Genomic DNA, 18,262 nt, shown 5'->3' with positions numbered 1-18,262 from the left:
ATGCACTTGCACTGTGTCTGGTGCAAATATGTTTTATTCGTCAATATGCAACTGTGCACACATTTGGTTGCCAATCAGGCACAGCTGCGCAGAATTTCTTCATACTCTGTCTGGCGTCAGTTCTGGTTTTTGCCATGCAAGTGACGTCTGCGCCTGAGCTCCAAAATTTAGAATAATGGAGGGCACTCCAGGCTAAGATATACTTGCCCTTTACAAAAACAACAAAACATAAATTTAGGTGCTAAAGTTTCCAAAATCCCCCCAACAGAGGATTATATACAGTATACGATAGAAACCCACATACAAACCCTGCACTCTAGAAAAAGATATACCAGGGTTGTACTATAGTTACATAAACATTTTTATTTACCAGGTTATTGTGCAGCAACAGTATTGTATTTGTAAAAAAAATCACAATATCCATCAATAAACAAATCAACCCTGGAGCTCCTGTCTGGTTTCGAAGTGGAAACGCACAAGCTGCATCTGCGACGTAAATGACCCCTTATGTTCTAGGAACTGCCTGATAATTTTACTATTTACATAGCTACAGAACACCACAGATCTCTGCATAGAAGGAAAGATTTTACCTTTGGGGTAATTTAATAAGTGCAAACACACAGATTATAGTTTGATATTAATATTGCAGAACAATGCTTATATGCTTTGATGTTTATGACAAACCTACAGATATGCGGAAAGTACACAGAGGCGATAAAAAAAGAGAATGGCACCCAGCCATAAATTGCCTTCTGCTGCCTACATGGGAGGGTCTTCCAGTTCTGTTAATAGAAAAAAAAATACATATATCATTTAAAGCAAGTTATGTACAGATAAATAAATATGCTGCTTCCTGAAATGTATTATTGAGGTGAAAATTTTTACTGATTAACATAGAAATTATTCTAGAACGTATTCCGTTGTGGTCTGAGAGCACTGGTTGCATATATTTGTTACCCAGAATGCAGCATTTTTCCTAACAATTCCAATGTCATTACTGCTTTAGGTGGGGTGCTGCATTTTCCAAAGTTGCAGCTAAAAGCGTGCAATAGTACTTGCTGAATATGGGATAGCGTAATAACTCGCAGTGATCTGGCTTCATTGCAGGAAATTGCCTTTTACTGGTAATGTGTGTTTCTTGCAGCAATCTAAAGGTAAGTGAAGTCTTTTTCAGGAGATTTGTCGCCTGCGGTAGCACAGATTTACCACTTGTGACAAATCTCTCTGTCTGCCATGGCCATTAAAGGGTGTCTGTATCCAGATTTGTGCAACCATGGCTGTAAATAAGCCTTATTAATTCATTAAAATTGAGAATTTAGCTATGACCTTAGTTGGTCTCATTTAGTATTAACTGCAGAAACGCTAGGCAGCACTGGATTTATATCTGGCACTGTCATGGTCCCTCAACACCAAACTGATGCATATGCATTATACAGTCTGTACAAATATGCTGAAAGCATAGAAACTGGCGTCCCCCTATCCTCTACAACTCCACCGCCGGCAGGGGGCTGGGATTGGAAGCCTTTATTGCTTGTTGAACCTGTATTCTAGCATAGCAAGTGCAGGTGCACAATTCTGGCTGCAATAACTCTGGAACTATGGGGACTGTATGGCAGCTTACAATGGCAGACTATGCACCCAAGTCTAGAGACAGCTGAAATGTTCTTCACCTTGAATGGGAAAATGCTCCAGTGGGGAGATTTTCTTTACTTGCAAATGGAAATTATAGATGATGTTTTATGTGTGAATTGTTAGAACTAATATATCAGGATCTAAGTAATAGTTCCACCGCTGAGGGCAGCTACTGAACTAACTGCCCTCTCTCTAGGGTTTCATGTTCGATTGAACATACCTTCTCCGCCTCTCCTTCTCCTCCATGGGGACAAATCCAGAGCTGGAATCGATGAGCAGCGCACAAAATTGGCTGGATAGTTGTTAGCCTTGAATACATCTCGGGGGACCTCTGTGATCCTTGTGTTGTCACAGACAATACGTGCAAGGGAAGCTCTTTCTATTGATCTCAGCTGAGCTGGTGTGAATACAGAGGCCCTTTCATAATAGAATCTAAATGAAGAAGTGAAAATATCAGTTAAAATGCTTTTTAAGGCTCACACATCAAAAAAACAACAAATATATATACCATAATAGGAGGAGGGAACACTCCAGAAAACAAGAAATGCCTGTGTGCCCGGTAAGGAGTTAAATGGTATAGAAAACAAAACAAAAAAAAAATGTGACAAATAAAAAAATATGTGACCGAAATGTCATTTCAGTGACATATTAAGACCTCTCTCCATTTTCTCTGATTTTGCAAATGAAAGAATTATTTGTTTATCAAGTCCTGTGCAGTGCTGAGTCCTTTTGTTTTATTATATGTATACACATCCATATGTGCATTAATCAGTTCAGTCAATTGGTCAATTGTTATAGTTGTATGAATATCAATAATATAAGCAGGGGTGTGCACCAAATGCCACAATCCATATTGTACATTTGAATTAAGGCCTTCTACAACAATCATATGAAATCAAGTGTCAAGTGTACAAGCAGCAGTTTGCTCCTGGACCTGGATATAAGCACCTGAAACAGTTTAACTAGGCATTGTTGATAAACTTTTAGTATAATGTAGAGAGTGCTATCCTGAGACAATTTGCAATTGGGCTTCATTTTTTATTATTTGTGTTTTTTGAATTATTTGGCTTTTTGTTCAACAGCTCTCCAGTTTGGAATTTCAGCAGTTATCTGGTTGCTAGGGTCCAGTGGTTTGGAAGGAGGCAGGAATATGAATAGAGTGGGGGCCTAAATAGGAATATAAGTAATGCAACTTAACAGTAACAATACAATTGTAGCCTCAGAGGAGCAGTGTTTGGCTGAAGGGGTCAGTGACACCTATTTGAAAGCTATAAATAGTCAGAAGAGGAAAGCAACTAATTTAAAAACTATAAAAAGTGAAGACAAGCTTCAAACTTGCTAAAAATAGGCCGTTCTATAACATACTAAAAGTTAACCTGATGGTGAACCACCCCTTTAAGGTTGCTAGACTACAGCTCCCAACATGCTTTAACACTGGATAAAATACCAAATATTGCCCAGAGTTATAGTCTTGCTGTCTTTTGGGAACACTGTTGTGGAAGTCCCCTTTAAACAATCCCTATTTGTGCCTTAAGGTGGCCATACACGCACCGATAATATCGTTTCGTACGATATTCGGTACGTGTATGGTATGTCGGCGAGTCGACTGATATCACAGGAAGCTGCTGATATCGTCCGACTCGCCGATCGGACCTGTTTGAAAATTTTGATCGGGCGCCATAGAAGGCACCTGACCAAAATCTCCCTTCAGCGCTGAATCGGCAGAAGGAGGTAGAAATCCTATTGTTTCTACCTCCTTACCTGCCGATTCAGCCCTGAATGGTGTGTGGCGGATCTGACGATGTTTCGTGCGACCGATGGTCGCACGAAACATTGTCAGATCGCCACGTGTATGGCCAGCTTTAGACAGTGGAGGAGTGCTTATCATGGCTTCCTTGCAGGGTCCTAGGATTGATCCTAATCACTATCTCTAGAGATTGTAAGCTACACTGGGACAGGGACTAACCTCTATGAATGATAACTAACCTCTGCAAGGGTCCGCATACAAGTGCTATGTAAATAAAGGATAATACAATAAATAATATTGATAATAAGGACATAATACACAAAAAAACTACTGTAAAAATGTAGAAGCACTTCATCTATAACTTATATTTATAATATATATTACCTGTCTCCATCACGGGTCCTACGGAACTGGTCCCCAATCAAACAAGCCAGCAGTTCTCCCACTCTGCCATTGGTAATCAATGGCTCAGCAACAGCCCCCATCCAGATGTCAATATTATCAGGTGTCCCATAAAGGGATATCAGTTTCTGGGCCAGTTGATTGTTTCTCAGCACAGCAGCCAGTTCAGATTCATTGCGTGGCTGAGAAAGCCCACATAATCTTCTAAATGCATTGTATCCTAAATTGGTATATCAGAGAAAGTGAAAAGTAGCAATCACTATGGGAACACTGAAAGCCCACAGAGAAAATAGCCCTTTGTCTACACCCTTTCCTTTCTATACCCAGGTCCTTTTCCTAGCTGTCTAGCACAAGTAGCTGCAAAGCACATAGTTTTGGTAGTAAAGGCAGTCGTAGAACGGCCAAATAGGCACAATATCCAACTGATCAGCCTGCAGGGTAATAAACAGCATGGCTGCCTTTCTATTGCTCTGCTCATTTGGGCCAAACCCTGGAACTACTGGAACAGCAGGAAGGAGCTGCAGCTGCTCCTCACTCCCTCTATAATGTACCATGCACTGGCAGATATGTGGTATCAGCAGGCACAGGGGCAGATTAATGCACAGGCTAACCCTTTTATTAAAATTATTATTTCTCTTTCTTTCTGAGTCTTTAACGGTAAGATTTTTGAACATGCCCAAATGACTAACCAATTAAAAATCTGAAATATCAAGCAAATTACATTTCTAATCCATACTGTACTAAAAATACTGTTTAGCAATATCTGTAGGAAGAATTCCCCAGCAAAACATTAGCATCATGAAATATGAATAAAAGGGATTATATTCCTGTACCTGTTTTTTGCAGGGCAAACAGTAAGGGTTTGAAATATATTCTTATATTGTGCCACTACTTGTGCTATAGGTGTGTCCCACCCTTTACCTGGCAGTCCATGATCGCGCCCGCGCTGCATGTTGATTGCGCCAAGATCAAGACCGAGACGCTTGAACAGCTCAAAAAGATGATCCGTTAACTGAGTCACCAAAATCTGGGTTTGTGTATTCAGCTTTGCTTTATTGGCGATAAGCCCACGAAGGAGAGGGTCAACACCACCTATAGCAGTTACATGAGATAGAAAATGTCACAAGGATGGGGTAAAATGTCGTTCCATAGATATCTGATATTAATAAACTGTTTTCTGTTCTACTTTACAGATCCTATAATCTCCTTTACTCTTTGTCTTTAAACTGTGCCCTGCCTATATGATCATCATAATAACTTAGATAACTCAACCATAATGACTTTTCTTGACTCATAGCTATCACAATAATACCAGAATTTTCTTATTATACACACATAAATAATTCAGTTCAGTTTTCTGTTCCTTTAGTAATTCGTCCTTGTATTTTAAAAATCATGCTGGTTTTGTTACTCTGCTGTTGCAGTTTTCTTATAACACCCTCTCTATAAATGAATTCTGTTGAGGGCCCCAAAGACTGAAATGGTGAAAACAATGGGTATTCAGACAGTGATTTCTGTGACGCCATACCTTCTTAGGCAGTTTCATAAGCAGTGCTTTGTCCTTGACACCTTTCCTTATAAAAGCCATAACTTTCACAGTAATCATTGGATAATTGTAAGAAAAAAATCTAAATATATTGCTGTTGTTATGCCATACACACAACACCACTTTAATAAATGTTATGTTGAATATTTAGCAGAACTTTGCAAAAACTGGGGACAATATAGTATGACTGTGTACTTTGTACAAATATGGCATCCCTCATCCGTTAACCCATTATCCAGAAACCTCTGAATTACAGGAAGGCCATCTCCCAAAAGGGTTCATTTTAAGCCCCATTTTCAAGCATTCTGGATAATAGATCTAATATCTGTATTTGATTTGTGAAAGTCAGTGGTGTACAGTGTGCCACATTCTCCTCATATGTTATTATTTATGGCATGATAACTTGATTTATATAACAAAGTGAACAATAATTTACACATCGTGCATTCCTCCGGCCCAGGGCAAAGCAGCACATGAATATATTGATAGCACAGAAAACTGTTTCTCAGATTATTGGCATTACTATATGTCAGTGGGTCCAGCTCAATTACATGCTTCAAAACCTCTTCATAGAATGCATAAACACCACCAACCCATGCTAATAAATATGGCAGAGTTGTTACAGTCCCCTATATAGAATACCTTAGCGGAGGCATACAATATGCCAGCTCCTGCGTACTCTGAAGGTATAACTCATAAAGATGCTGCCATACTAAAACTGGCTAAATTGGGCTAAATATTTATTTTTGTTAAATTAAATGGAAAAAATAACTGGCTGATTGATGAGAAAGTTAATTTGTCTATTTCAGTAGATGTACATTCATGTTACTGAAAGCAGTATTTCTCTATATTCTTGTTCTCTGCACTCATTTCTAGTCCTGACTCTTAAAAGTTGGACCATATTCCATTCAGTGAGAGAAACTTATCTCATGGCGTACTGCAGAAGACAATGGGAAATTGGGAATACAATTAGGAGATAGGTTTTTTCTCATGGTCGTGTTCTAGGTCTGTTAATCAGCTACATTGTTTCAGGATTCAGAACCAGCAGAACTGCTTTAAACAGGAAATACATTTGCAAATTACTTAAAAACAACTGAAAAAGTTATATATGTAGGAAAGTTACATCCCCTTTAAGTGTGATTTTTTAATATTCACATTAAAGACTGGTCACACCTACTTTTTAAGAGAAAACTGATTCACCCAAACATGCCTATTAAGATAACTGAGGTTAGAGGATCCTGCTCAGGAGCTGTTACCTTCGAGAATGACTCGCCATGTATTGAAGAAGGTAAGGTGCAGAGGGACTGGAGGAAGGGACGACGAGGCTCTGTAACCATCTACCAGCCTGAAGATAAAGGGCTGGATCATTGTGTGGCCCATGCGAAAGACCAGGCTGAAAACATTGGAAGCTCCAGGGTTCACTGAGTCATTGTAAGTAGTGTAGCGTGGAAGCACTCGAGGCATTGAAGAACCAAGTAGCAGCGGTAAATAATCCTTGTAATTTATTTTCTATCAAAGCAAAATATGGCGTTTATTAAGAAAGAGGCATTAAAGGCAAAATATACCATTGACAAAAACAAATTACATTTACAACATAGATGTGCAGTAATACAGTAATGGTATGAAAGCACCACTGGAAGATCAGTTAGGGTGAGACTTGGGGAGAGCAATAAATTACTATTGTAGATATTCTTGGTGCAATGGGGGTTGATGCCAATGATTTCCTATGTCTGTATCCTCAAAAGTATTATTTGGCTTTACCTTTCGATTGCAGCAACTAGAAGGCACATTAACAGTGAAGACAAGTTTTGTTATTATTTGTACTTATTTATTCAGGTCCTGCTATATTCATCTCCCAGTCTGTCAGACCTGCCCCGCCAGTATTTCAGCTACAATCAGTGACCCTAGCAACTAGGCAGCAGTACCAAAGGCCAAACTGGAAAGTCGTTTAACTGTAATAAATATGTCTTTCAATATTTATGTTTTAATAAATAAAAAAACACACATGCAACCGGCTGCAAGTTCTCATTAATTATTCTGTCTACATTGTTCTAAAAGTTTTGGTAAAGTTCTTCTATATGAATGCATGTAAAAGGGCTGCATGTTAGGTAACAGGAGGTTAAAATCATTTATGTGTCCTTTCACATTTTGAACTAGGCCTCCTAGGTCCTGCAAGAGAACCCAGCACCATAGGTTTACTCTCATATTATTGAGTGCCAAACGGCATTGGTTATTATATAGGCCCACAGCAGAAATAAGGCCAGGATGATGGGAATTCTCCCTGGCTAGGGCTCACTAGGGCCTGGGTCCAATGGGAGATGCTCTAGTACTTTGGTAAGTCTTCCTGCTCAGGACATAAACTATGAGAATGTTAGTCTCTGCATTAATCGAAAACATTTCACCTGCTCAACTGCCCCAACAATTTTCCGCGCTTCCTGGAATATGATCTCCCCTGTCCAGTTGGGGTTTATTCTGCGTAACTCTCTGGCTATGCGATTGTGTTCTCTCACAAAAATGGTATGGAATGCAGTCAGGCCAGGCTGCTCACTGACACGGGCGTCCCCTGCAAGAGATAGGTGAACCTAGCAAATTTTTTTTCCAAAATAAATAATAAATCAAGTTCCTAAACAGTGGGTTAGATACCCAAATTCATTACTGGTAATTCATGAGAAAAATTGCTATCACTTGTTCTCGAATAGAATCATGTAAGGAAGTGAGAATACCAACACAATTCCAACTATGCACTCACCAGCCAAAAAGCAGGGTAAACCTGATGTCTCATTTGTCAAAACACAGAAGTCTTCTTTCATTGTGCTAAAGGGCAGGTAGGGAAGGCCGCCATCAGTAAACCTGGTATTAACAGCCATTAGGCCCAGCTGCCCGGCAGTGTTGTTACGAAGCATTCTGGCTAAGTCATTGGTGCTTCCATACACCTGGCTGGCATCAACATAAGAGGTGAGAACATTGATTTGTTCTAGCACAGGTCCTGGCACACAAGCTGGAGAAGAGCGGAAGAGTGGGATACAGTCACTTCGATTTTGGATCCGTGGATCATTTGGTGGAATCTGTAAAACAGTGATCATTTAAAATAATAAAACATGAAAACCAATTGCAAATTGTCTCAAAATATTATTCTCTACATCATACTAAAAGTTAACTCAATGGTGAATCCCTTTGATAAAAAAGTGGTACCCAAATGCTTCTGGGTTACTGTAGCTGCCTAACCAATAAAGAGCTGTGCTCCCATGGCTAGAAGCCCTATCTTAGCCACCCTCTTTTTGCTTCTTGGTACATCTAGTGTGACATTCTTCCTTTACCTCTAAGCTCAGAGAGTAGAACCTGCACAGGGGTACTCTGCACCCTTGGCATGGTGCACCCTTGGCACCTGAGAAGCAAACCACCTGGCAAGGTGCTTATGCATCATGTCCTCTCTTATTCTGTAATTGACAATTTACCTGATACCAACTGCAGTGGGAAAATGATAGCATGGTATGGGTTAAACTAACAAACTGCAAAGTTCAGTCTGAGAGATTTAGCAAAGAAAATATTTCAGTCCAAGACATTTACCCGTAAAGGAAAGCAGGGCAGCTCCTTTGCACAACTGTGGTCACAGTCTATTCCCTTCAAGAAGCTTGACCTTGCAGGTGTTTCAGGTGCCAAGTCAACATCATGATCAATCCACTGACCCCACTGCATAAACATGAGGGAGCGTTGGTTGTCCAGGGTCTGTTCCCTTTCAGGAAATTGCAAAATCTGGTTGGATACAGCCCGTGCCTGAAGAAGACATAGCACAGTTACATGTATTGAAACTTAACTCTCCTACTGTACGTGTACTATATTTTTCTAAGCACTTACATTTAGAAGAAGCTTTAAAAACTAATCAGTGTGCCATAAATATAGGGGTTTAAGCGTTGGAGTCTTTTCTCTTCCCATCATTGTGAAACTAGCCTCAGGCACGTCAGTGCAGCATAAAGCCACTCCCGGTAACTTAAAGAGCTGAAATTCTGATTTTTAAATCGGAATTCCAGCTCTTCTAGTGCAGAGAGTGCTATTGCACTCTCATCACTAGAGATGTGGCCCCCTGTGATGCATAAAAGCTAAGCATGGGGGGAGCAAGGGGGACAGCATCAACTTGGCTGCCTCAGGTGGCTAGGACCCCTGAGGCAGCGCTGCATAGTTATCGCTTTCCCTTCTGTTGATCTATTTCTTTATTTTTTGTTTTTTCTGTTTTTTTGCTCAGGGCTAGTTACCCATAACAACCAATGAATTGCTTGCTATCCTGTAAATGTGATTTGCTGATTAGTTGCTATGGGTAATTAGACCTGTAGCTAGCTTTGCACCTTTAAATACATAACTCTCCTATTCTTTTTCTTTCCCTTCTCTTTGTTTCTTTCTCTTCCTAGCACTCACCAAATATTGAATGTAGCACAATGTTATATCAATGAAATCATGCTTTTGTAGCAAGAGCAAAGTGTGTGTGCCTCTGGTATGGGAAGAAAGATAACACTTTATCACTATCTCTTATAAGTATAACTGAAAAGTAGATTTTGTCCACAGCATATTTTACATTTGTTATTATTCTGATTAATTTGGCATAAAGCAGGGTTTGCTGGGAGGTAGTGAGCGCAGCAGTGATGCTGCCAGGAGATGCACAAGAGACGATCGTTCAAAGGGGAAAGGGGCCAGTGCAAATTTTACACCCTTGCCTACAGGACATTATGGATGTTACTGTCTGACAAAGAATTTAATTAAATTACTAGAGGCAACATAAATCCATTGATCCTTCGATTCTCTGTCCACCCGCGGGGAAGGGATCTGCTGTCCTCATACTGTGCTGGAAGCAGGCGTGTGTAGGGCCTGTTGGAGACGCCAAAGTTGGGAAACCTCCTGAGAATACAAATAGATTGCAATCCAATAGATTAGGTCTATTAATGACAAGGCAAATATGGAAGCAAAACCAAGCATGTATTGATGCCATACATAAAAGGTTCTTGTGCCCATGTACACTGTATACTGAGTACTTGTGGGTACTGACCAATGACTCAGGAAAGATTGTTCATTTCCCCCTTTAACATTCAGGGCTGAATCATCAGATATAGTGGTAGAAACAATAGAAATTCTACCTCCACCTTCCGATTCAGACCTAAACGTAGATTTAGCTCGAGTGTGTTCAATGGCTCCCGATCAGAATCTTTTAACCTGGCCGATTGACAAGACGACCGAGCCTTTTGCCAGGTCGTTCTGCCATACACACACTGAATATCGTAAGAAATAAGGTTTCCTCCAGTAATATCAGTGCGTGTATAGCCAGCTTAATGCTGTTATTCATGGTGTGCACATTGTGCATCAAAAGGACATCACCCCATTTCTAAAATGCTGAAGCTTGAGTGCTATTTACTAAAAAGTGCCAATTAATCAGTGTGCATGTTGGCAGGAAAATAAAGTATCTCATTTTGGAGCACAGAGAAAATGCACTTTGTTTCTCAGTTTAATATATTTTAATTCATATAATCAGTGGCAATTAATGAATAAAAAGAAACGAATAAAAGCATCAACTAACAAACCTATATACACTCTATTGCCCAAATTATCCAGGCACCTGCTTGTCCAATATCTCAACCAAAACCAAGGGAATTAATATGGAGTTGGTTCTTTCCCGGCAGTTAAACAGTGTTTACCCGTTGCACTTTAGAAAGGCTTTCCATGTTGGAACATCATTGGTGGGATTTGATTCCATTGATTCATGAAAGGTTGGGTGCTGATGTCTACAAATCAGACCTGCCTTGTATTGGGTTCCAGTTTATCACACAGGTGTTCAGCTGGGAGTAGATCAGGGCTCAGTGTATGTCTGTAAATGTCCCATTTTTAACAATCTCTACCGGTCCTGCTTTCTGCATGTGGGCATTATTGTGTTAAAACCTAAACAGCCTTCCCCAAACTATTGCCAGAAAATAGAATGTACAGAATTGTCAAGAATGTTATGTATGATGTAGTGACACCAGCAGGGCCAGAGTGGTCCACCAGGGTACCTGGAAAAATCCTAGTGAGCCCGTGTCCTGCACTCATCCATCTACATAGTGTGATAGCTGGGGAAGTGGTGGCAGCCAGAGTGTGTGGGGGATGCGTGGGGCCCCTTAATGTCAGGACTTCCAGTGGGACTCAGGTACCAATCCAACACTGTCACCAGTGTCACCAATGGTGGATGTGGTTTAAGTAACCAATTCCAATAATTACAGGAGATGTCCACATACTTTTGGCCATATAATGAATGACAGTGAATATCAAACTTAGGTTGAACAGTTTCTTTGACATCACTCTAGCAATCACTATGCTATAATTATCACTCCCAATGCCAACATAGAATGACAGTGCTACATGTACATGTAAATATTTTTCCTTATCACTCCCAATGCTGCACACACACAAAGGGTACAGATTAACACATTAAAGTTACTTTGTCACTACGTACCTGTTGTTACACTCCCCTGTGAAGGTGCGATATCGGCTATTGGGACAAGGCCTTGACAAATGTAAGAAAGCACATCCAGAAACCTTATATATTGTGTCAAGCTGGTTGGCAGTCAGTACATCTGTGGAATACATAGATCAATTACTATGTAATGTGATACAACCCAGTGACAACCAACAACCACTCACAATTCATTGTAATTACAAAGTACAGATCTTTTATAACAATTGCATAATATTTAAAGAATTTTTGGGATCATTTTGTCCTGCAGAACAGTTACCATAGTATTTCCAATTAAGGCCAATAAAATGTCATAGAACATATTTTTATTTGAGGCTGAAGTTGGCAAACATTTAAATAATACAAAACTTTCTGGAAGCAATCATATTTTCACACCATTGATGTACCATCAGCCTAAACAGTTAATTACATTAATTACTTTTGGCAACAAATTTGCTTATAACCTCCCATTAGCCTTCTTTGTATTACATGTGTGTGTAAGAAAGAGGCATGGACTGGGCCATAGTATGACACCATTGAGGCCTGGTCAGATAAAAGGGGCCATAAATGGAACAAGGACAATGTGATGTCTCATTGCCATAACGCTATACCTGTGTAGCTCTTCCCTATGTTAAATGCAGTTCTGCTACACAATGTAAAGGTGCAGTGACCCTAGATAAAGGTACCAGAAGGCTACTATAGAAAGTTTTTACAAATTAATTTATAATCTGCAACAAGCCCTCAACCTGGGGACCACAGCGACTCTGTCTATTCTATAAAGGTAATATTACTCTTACTTACATTTATAAGATACTTATAAAACGTATAAGATATGATGCTATGTCTGTCTAGAATACTTTTTTTTAATACATATCTAAACCACTTGCCCATAAACCTTGCTCTTGCCTGTCTTTATGTGGCAGCCATTTATGTTGCATATATTTGTATCCGTCTCTCACTTGTACCTGTTATGTTGAATGGTCTCCTATAAACACTCTGAATCTTCTCTGAAAGGAGTTCAAGTGTGGTGCCCATATAATCAGCAGCTCGGATGTGGGTTCTGCTGGTGGCTACCGGTTGCTTAAAGAACGCCATGACATCAGAGGGACGCACATTTTTTTGTTTTAGGCGTGCCTTGAGGCTGAAAATACAAACAAAATATTTATTGTGGTATCTCACAATACTTTCACTCATTTTAACCCAACATTATCTTCTAGCTTTTATAAAAAATAAAAGGTTCCCAAGATGCAGCCCTAAGGTGTTTTTAAACTACAACAAACTATGCTCTCACAGGTGAAAGATACCCATTAGTTGCTATCTGAGTTATCTCAATATGAATTGAGCCCATGAAGTGACTGCAGGCACATTCTAATGACTTAAGGTGGCCATACACGTGGCGATCTAACGATGTTTTGTGCGACCATCGGTCGCACGAAACATCGTCAGATCCGCCACACACAGTCAGGGCTGAAACAGCAGATAAGGAGGTAGAAACAATAGGATTTCTACCTCCTTCTGCCGATTCAGCCCTGATGGCAGATTTTGGTCAGGCGCCTTCTATGGCGCCCGATCAAAATTTTCTAACCTGGCCGATCGGCGAGTCGTCCAATATCAGCAGCTTCCTGCGATATCGGTCGACTCGCCGACATGCCATACACGCACCGAATATCGTACAAAACGAGGTTTCATACGATAGTATTGGTGCGTGTATGGCCAGCTTTAGTCTGCTTCACTTTGCAGCAGGTGTTTATTTCAATCAATTACAATATCCCATAGCACAACAGCAAACAAGGAAAATAACATAATTATCTTCATAGTGAAGCAATCTGCCTGTCTGTTGTAAAATCTTCATAGGAAATAAACTTACACATCCCGGGTGCGTTTATAAGCAGTATCCACCAGCTTTTTTGCCTCCTGAACCGAGTTGAGAATTATATCATTGTCCAGCTCTTCCACGCCATCTAAAATATAAAAGTATGCTATTTAACATTAAGCATTTTCTATTTTAGTCACTGTAGAATGTTAATGTTAAAGTGAATCAATGCATTAGCATAGCACGATGCTGTAGGGAAATGGAACTGCAATTCCTGAAACCCAGCCTGAACTTTAAAGAAGAAATAAACTCCAAAAAATGAATATGGCTAGAAATGCCATACTTATTTAGTTAGGCTTTAGTTCTCCTTTAAAAAAAAAAAGTTCCAGAGGCCCTTTGAATAATCTAGGGTGCACATTTATTAGTACTGATGTGGTGTCTGTACTAAAGTAGTGATGTGGTGTCAGTAATGCTGTACTAGGAGATGCAGGAAAAGGTGATGTACCATGTTAGCCAGTCAAAAATGTTTACAGGGATACCCTTTTGGTGACCAGCAGAGATGTCACTTCTTTTTAAAGAAGTTAATAGGGAAAAAAAGGAAAGCTTTTAAGAAATATAAGTCAGAGGGGACAGTAGCTGCGTTTAATGAATATAAACACTATAACAAGTGTTGTAAAACAGCAATCCGGAAGGCAAAGATAGAAAATGAGGAGCGCATCGCGGCCGAGGCCAAGACTAACCCCAAAAAGTTTTTTAAGTATATTAATAGTAAAAAGATGCAGGTTGAGGGTGTGGCCCCATTGAGTTATAATAACAATATGGTTACAGCGGATACAGAAAAGGCAGATGTGCTTAACCAGTTCTTTTCTTCTGTGTATACAGTAGAGGAGCCAGTGGGCCAAGTCTCACCCAATAGCTTCACTGTTGCCTCAGCTCCAACTACACAGTGGTTGGCACAGGATATGGTGCTTAAAGGGTTACACACGATAAATGTAAACAAGGCACCTGGGCCAGATGGAATACACCCTCGGGTACTGAGAGAGCTAGGGGCAGAATTGCAGTGGCCCTTGTTTCTGATATTCTCAGACTCTCTTTCATCAGGTATGGTCCCTAGTGATTGGAAGAAGGCGAATGTCACTCCCATATTTAAAAAGGGAATAAGATCTCAGCCTGGCAATTATAGGCCTGTAAGTTTGACATCCGTGGTGGGCAAGTTATTTGAAGGCTTGTTAAGGGATCACATTCAAAATTATGTAGTGGAGAATGGCATTATGAGCAGTAATCAGCATGGCTTTATGAAGGACAGGTCATGTCAGACCAATTTAATTGCTTTTTATGATGAGGTAAGTAAGAAGCTGGACAGTGGGGATGCAGTAGATATAATCTATTTGGATTTTGCCAAAGCATTTGATACCGTTCCCACAAACGACTGCTTTCTAAGCTAAGGTCTATTGGTCTTAGTGAAGTCGTTTGCACATGGATAGAAAACTGGCTACAGGATCGGGTACAGAGGGTGGTTGTTAATGGTACATTCTCTACTTGGAATAAGGTTCTCAGTGGGGTCCCTCAGGGTTCTGTACTGGGTCCACTTTTGTTTAATTTGTTCATAAATGACTTAGGGGAGGGTATTATGAGTAATGTATCAGTGTTTGCAGATGACACAAAACTCTGCAGACCAGTCAATTCTATCCAGGATGTGACATCCCTGCAGCAGGATCTTGACCAACTGGCAATCTGGGCAGCTAAGTGGCAGATGAGATTTAATGTGGATAAATGTAAGGTCATGCACCTGGGATGTAAAAATATGCAAGCCCCGTATAACCTTAATGGGACTGCACTAGGCAAATCCATAATGGAGAAGGATCTTGGAGTCCTTGTAGATAATAAACTTGGCTGTAGCAAGCAATGCCAGGCAGCAGCTGCAAGGGCAAACAAGGTTCTGAGCTGTATTAAAAGGGGTATAGATTCACGGGAGGAGGGGGTTATTCTTCCCCTTTACAGAGCACTGGTAAGGCCCCATCTAGAATATGCTGTTCAGTTTTGGTCTCCAGTGCTCAAACGGGACATTATTGAGCTAGAGAGGGTCCAGAGAAGGGCAACTAAGCTGGTAAAGGGTATGGAAAGTCTCAGTTATGAAGAAAGACTGGCCAAGTTGGGTCTGTTTACACTGGAGAAGAGGCGCTTAAGAGGTGACATGATAACTATGTATAAATATATAAGGGGATCATATAATAACCTCTCTAATGTTTTATTTACCAGTAGGTCCTTCCAACGGACACGAGGGCACCCACTCCGTTTAGAAGAAGGGAGGTTCCATTTAAATATTCGGAAAGGATTTTTTACAGTGAGAGCTGTGAAGTTGTGGAATTCCCTCCCCGAATCAGTCGTACTGGCTGATACATTATATAGCTTTAAGAAGGGGCTGGATGGATTCTTAGCAAGTGAGGGAATACAGGGTTATGGGAGATAGCTCTCAGTACAAGTGAGGGAATACAGGGGTAGGGGAGATAGCTCTCAGTACAAGTGAGGGAATACAGGGTTATGGGAGATAGCTCTTAGTACAAGTTGATACAGGGACTGGTCCGATTGCCATCTTGGAGTCAGGAAGGAATTTTTTCCCCTCTGAGGCAAATTAGAGAGGCTTCAGATGGGGTTTTTTGCCTTCCTCTGGATCAACTTGTAGTTAGGCAGGTTAGGTATAGGCATTATGGTTGAACTTGATGGACGTATGTCTTTTTTCAACCCAACTTACTATGTTACTATGTTACTATGTTACTATGTTACTATGTTACTATGTCACCAAGGGATTAGACCTTCACGGCCAGTATGGTTTCTAGTACAGCATTAATGTTTACAGGGTAACCCTTTTGAAATAAAAAATAACAAAAGTGGTATAAAGGTGATACCTTTATTGGCTAATTAAGATAATCATAGCAAGCTTTCAGAACATTTTAGTTCCTTTTTCAAGCTTGCTATGATTATCTTAGTTAGCCAATAAAGGTATCACCTTTATACCACTTTTGTTATTTTTTATTTCAAAAGGGTTACCCTGTAAACATTAATGCTGTACTAGAAACCATACTGGCCGTGAAGGTCTAATCCCTTGGTGACATCTCTGCTGGTCACTTTTTTTTGGTGACAGAAGAGTAAGAACACAATATACTTGCAATTAACTGTGTAAGCTAAAGCAGACCTTCATTTATTACAGACTTTTTCAAGCACCTGGCAAAACTGTACATATACATAAAAGGGAATTTCGGTCTTCATTGGAAGCATTGGATGTTATAGATGTTTCTATTCAATGATCCATTGCTCATCATAAGTTTTAAATTATAAGCATTCTTACTGTGCTTTTTCCAACCAGCAAAAACAGAAGCTAATGTATTTATTCTTTCTGAATAAAATGAGGGTGTCCCTATGTCTGAAAGATGATTGTTTAAAGTCAGATGTAGCTACAAATCAAATCAAGAAAGCGTTAAAATGCAGCATTAGAAAAAAGGTTCTCAGACTCTTTGGGTTGAAGTCTTGGCCCATTGGCCCATTCAACATTTAGTTGTACCCCCCCTTGCTCACAGCAAGCAAAGGAAACAGAACAGTCAAATGATATCCATGGCATTACATCTAGGACTTCCAAATTCACTCTGATTAACTCTACCCTCCCCCCCCCCACACACACACTGTTTGGAAACCACCTCTTAAGAGTCAGGGATAATGTAGTAAAATGTGCAAAGTTTGCTGCTGGTTAGGTTTAGTAACCCTTAATGATCAATCAGTAGGTAGAATGTACTGGTCACGCAAACATCTCACTGGCTGATAAAGGTTTTGAATCTTTGTGCCTTTATTTGCATTACTCTTAAGTGCAGAGCAATGAATATACAGCATGGACTAAACCAAAAAAGTTGTACAGAAAAAGGATAAGCTAAAGTGACCACTGACATTGCCTATGAAAAGGGGTTTATTTTATCTGTCATTCCGCAATCCTCAGCACATTGCAGATAAGACTCCTAGACCTCCCATTTAGAAAGAGCTTCTTGGCTTCTCTCAAATGAACACTAAAGAAATACTACAGACAGTAAAATGGCTTACCGTAGAAGGAAGATAAACTGACATGCACCGATCCAAGAATCAGTAGGAACCCAAAACTGATGTACAGAGGTGCCATCCTTTTGTAGTTCCTACATAGAAAAAAAAAGCCATGTATCATCTAGGTCCCTTACAAAGCTGTCACAAGGATGCAAAATAATATAGTAGCAACTATATACAATGCAATGAGTAATAAGTGAATTCCCAATGAGTAAAATGTCTTACCTTGCCACTTCTCTTTGTAACAGGCTCAGTGCAAGGCCACTTTATATGGACAAACATGACAAGGGATGTGACACCCACTGGGAGGGATCTGCTGCTGAAACTCCTCTCCTACCTATGTGAGGCAACGTTCCAATGAAAAGAGGCAGATCATGTTACTGTCTGAAGGTATTGGTGGAAACCAATGAAGCAAACACACAGATGTAGTTTCCAAAATCCATATTTGTTACACTTCGTTCAGAACTTCCATTGCATGTTCTTGACATAGAATATGTGTCTGATATCCATTCAAGGAACTTTTTACGGATTTCCTATGAAAAACTGATTGTATGGGATCTGTATATAGTA

General features: G+C 40.0%; 1 protein-coding gene across 1 annotated transcript; it reads right to left on the bottom strand.

Moving 5' to 3' along the window:
• Positions 1 to 340: 340 nt before the first annotated feature.
• On the bottom strand, positions 341 to 17,940 carry mpo (myeloperoxidase). Its single transcript, XM_002935190.5, has 14 exons — positions 17,918 to 17,940; positions 17,696 to 17,784; positions 13,664 to 13,757; positions 12,762 to 12,937; positions 11,797 to 11,917; positions 10,085 to 10,214; positions 8,895 to 9,101; positions 8,077 to 8,392; positions 7,730 to 7,890; positions 6,584 to 6,836; positions 4,703 to 4,873; positions 3,764 to 4,001; positions 1,853 to 2,064; positions 341 to 782 (listed from the first exon to the last, which is right to left on the bottom strand). The coding sequence occupies exons 2-14, from the start codon at positions 17,769 to 17,771 to the stop codon at positions 760 to 762; spliced, it is 2,178 nt and encodes a 725-aa protein (XP_002935236.4). The 5' UTR covers positions 17,772 to 17,784; positions 17,918 to 17,940; the 3' UTR covers positions 341 to 759.
• Positions 17,941 to 18,262: the final 322 nt, after the last annotated feature.

This window comes from Xenopus tropicalis, chromosome 2 (assembly GCF_000004195.4).
Source record: "Xenopus tropicalis strain Nigerian chromosome 2, UCB_Xtro_10.0, whole genome shotgun sequence".
Classification (NCBI taxonomy): domain Eukaryota; kingdom Metazoa; phylum Chordata; class Amphibia; order Anura; family Pipidae; genus Xenopus; species Xenopus tropicalis.
This window is presented reverse-complemented; position numbering and strand designations above follow the sequence as displayed.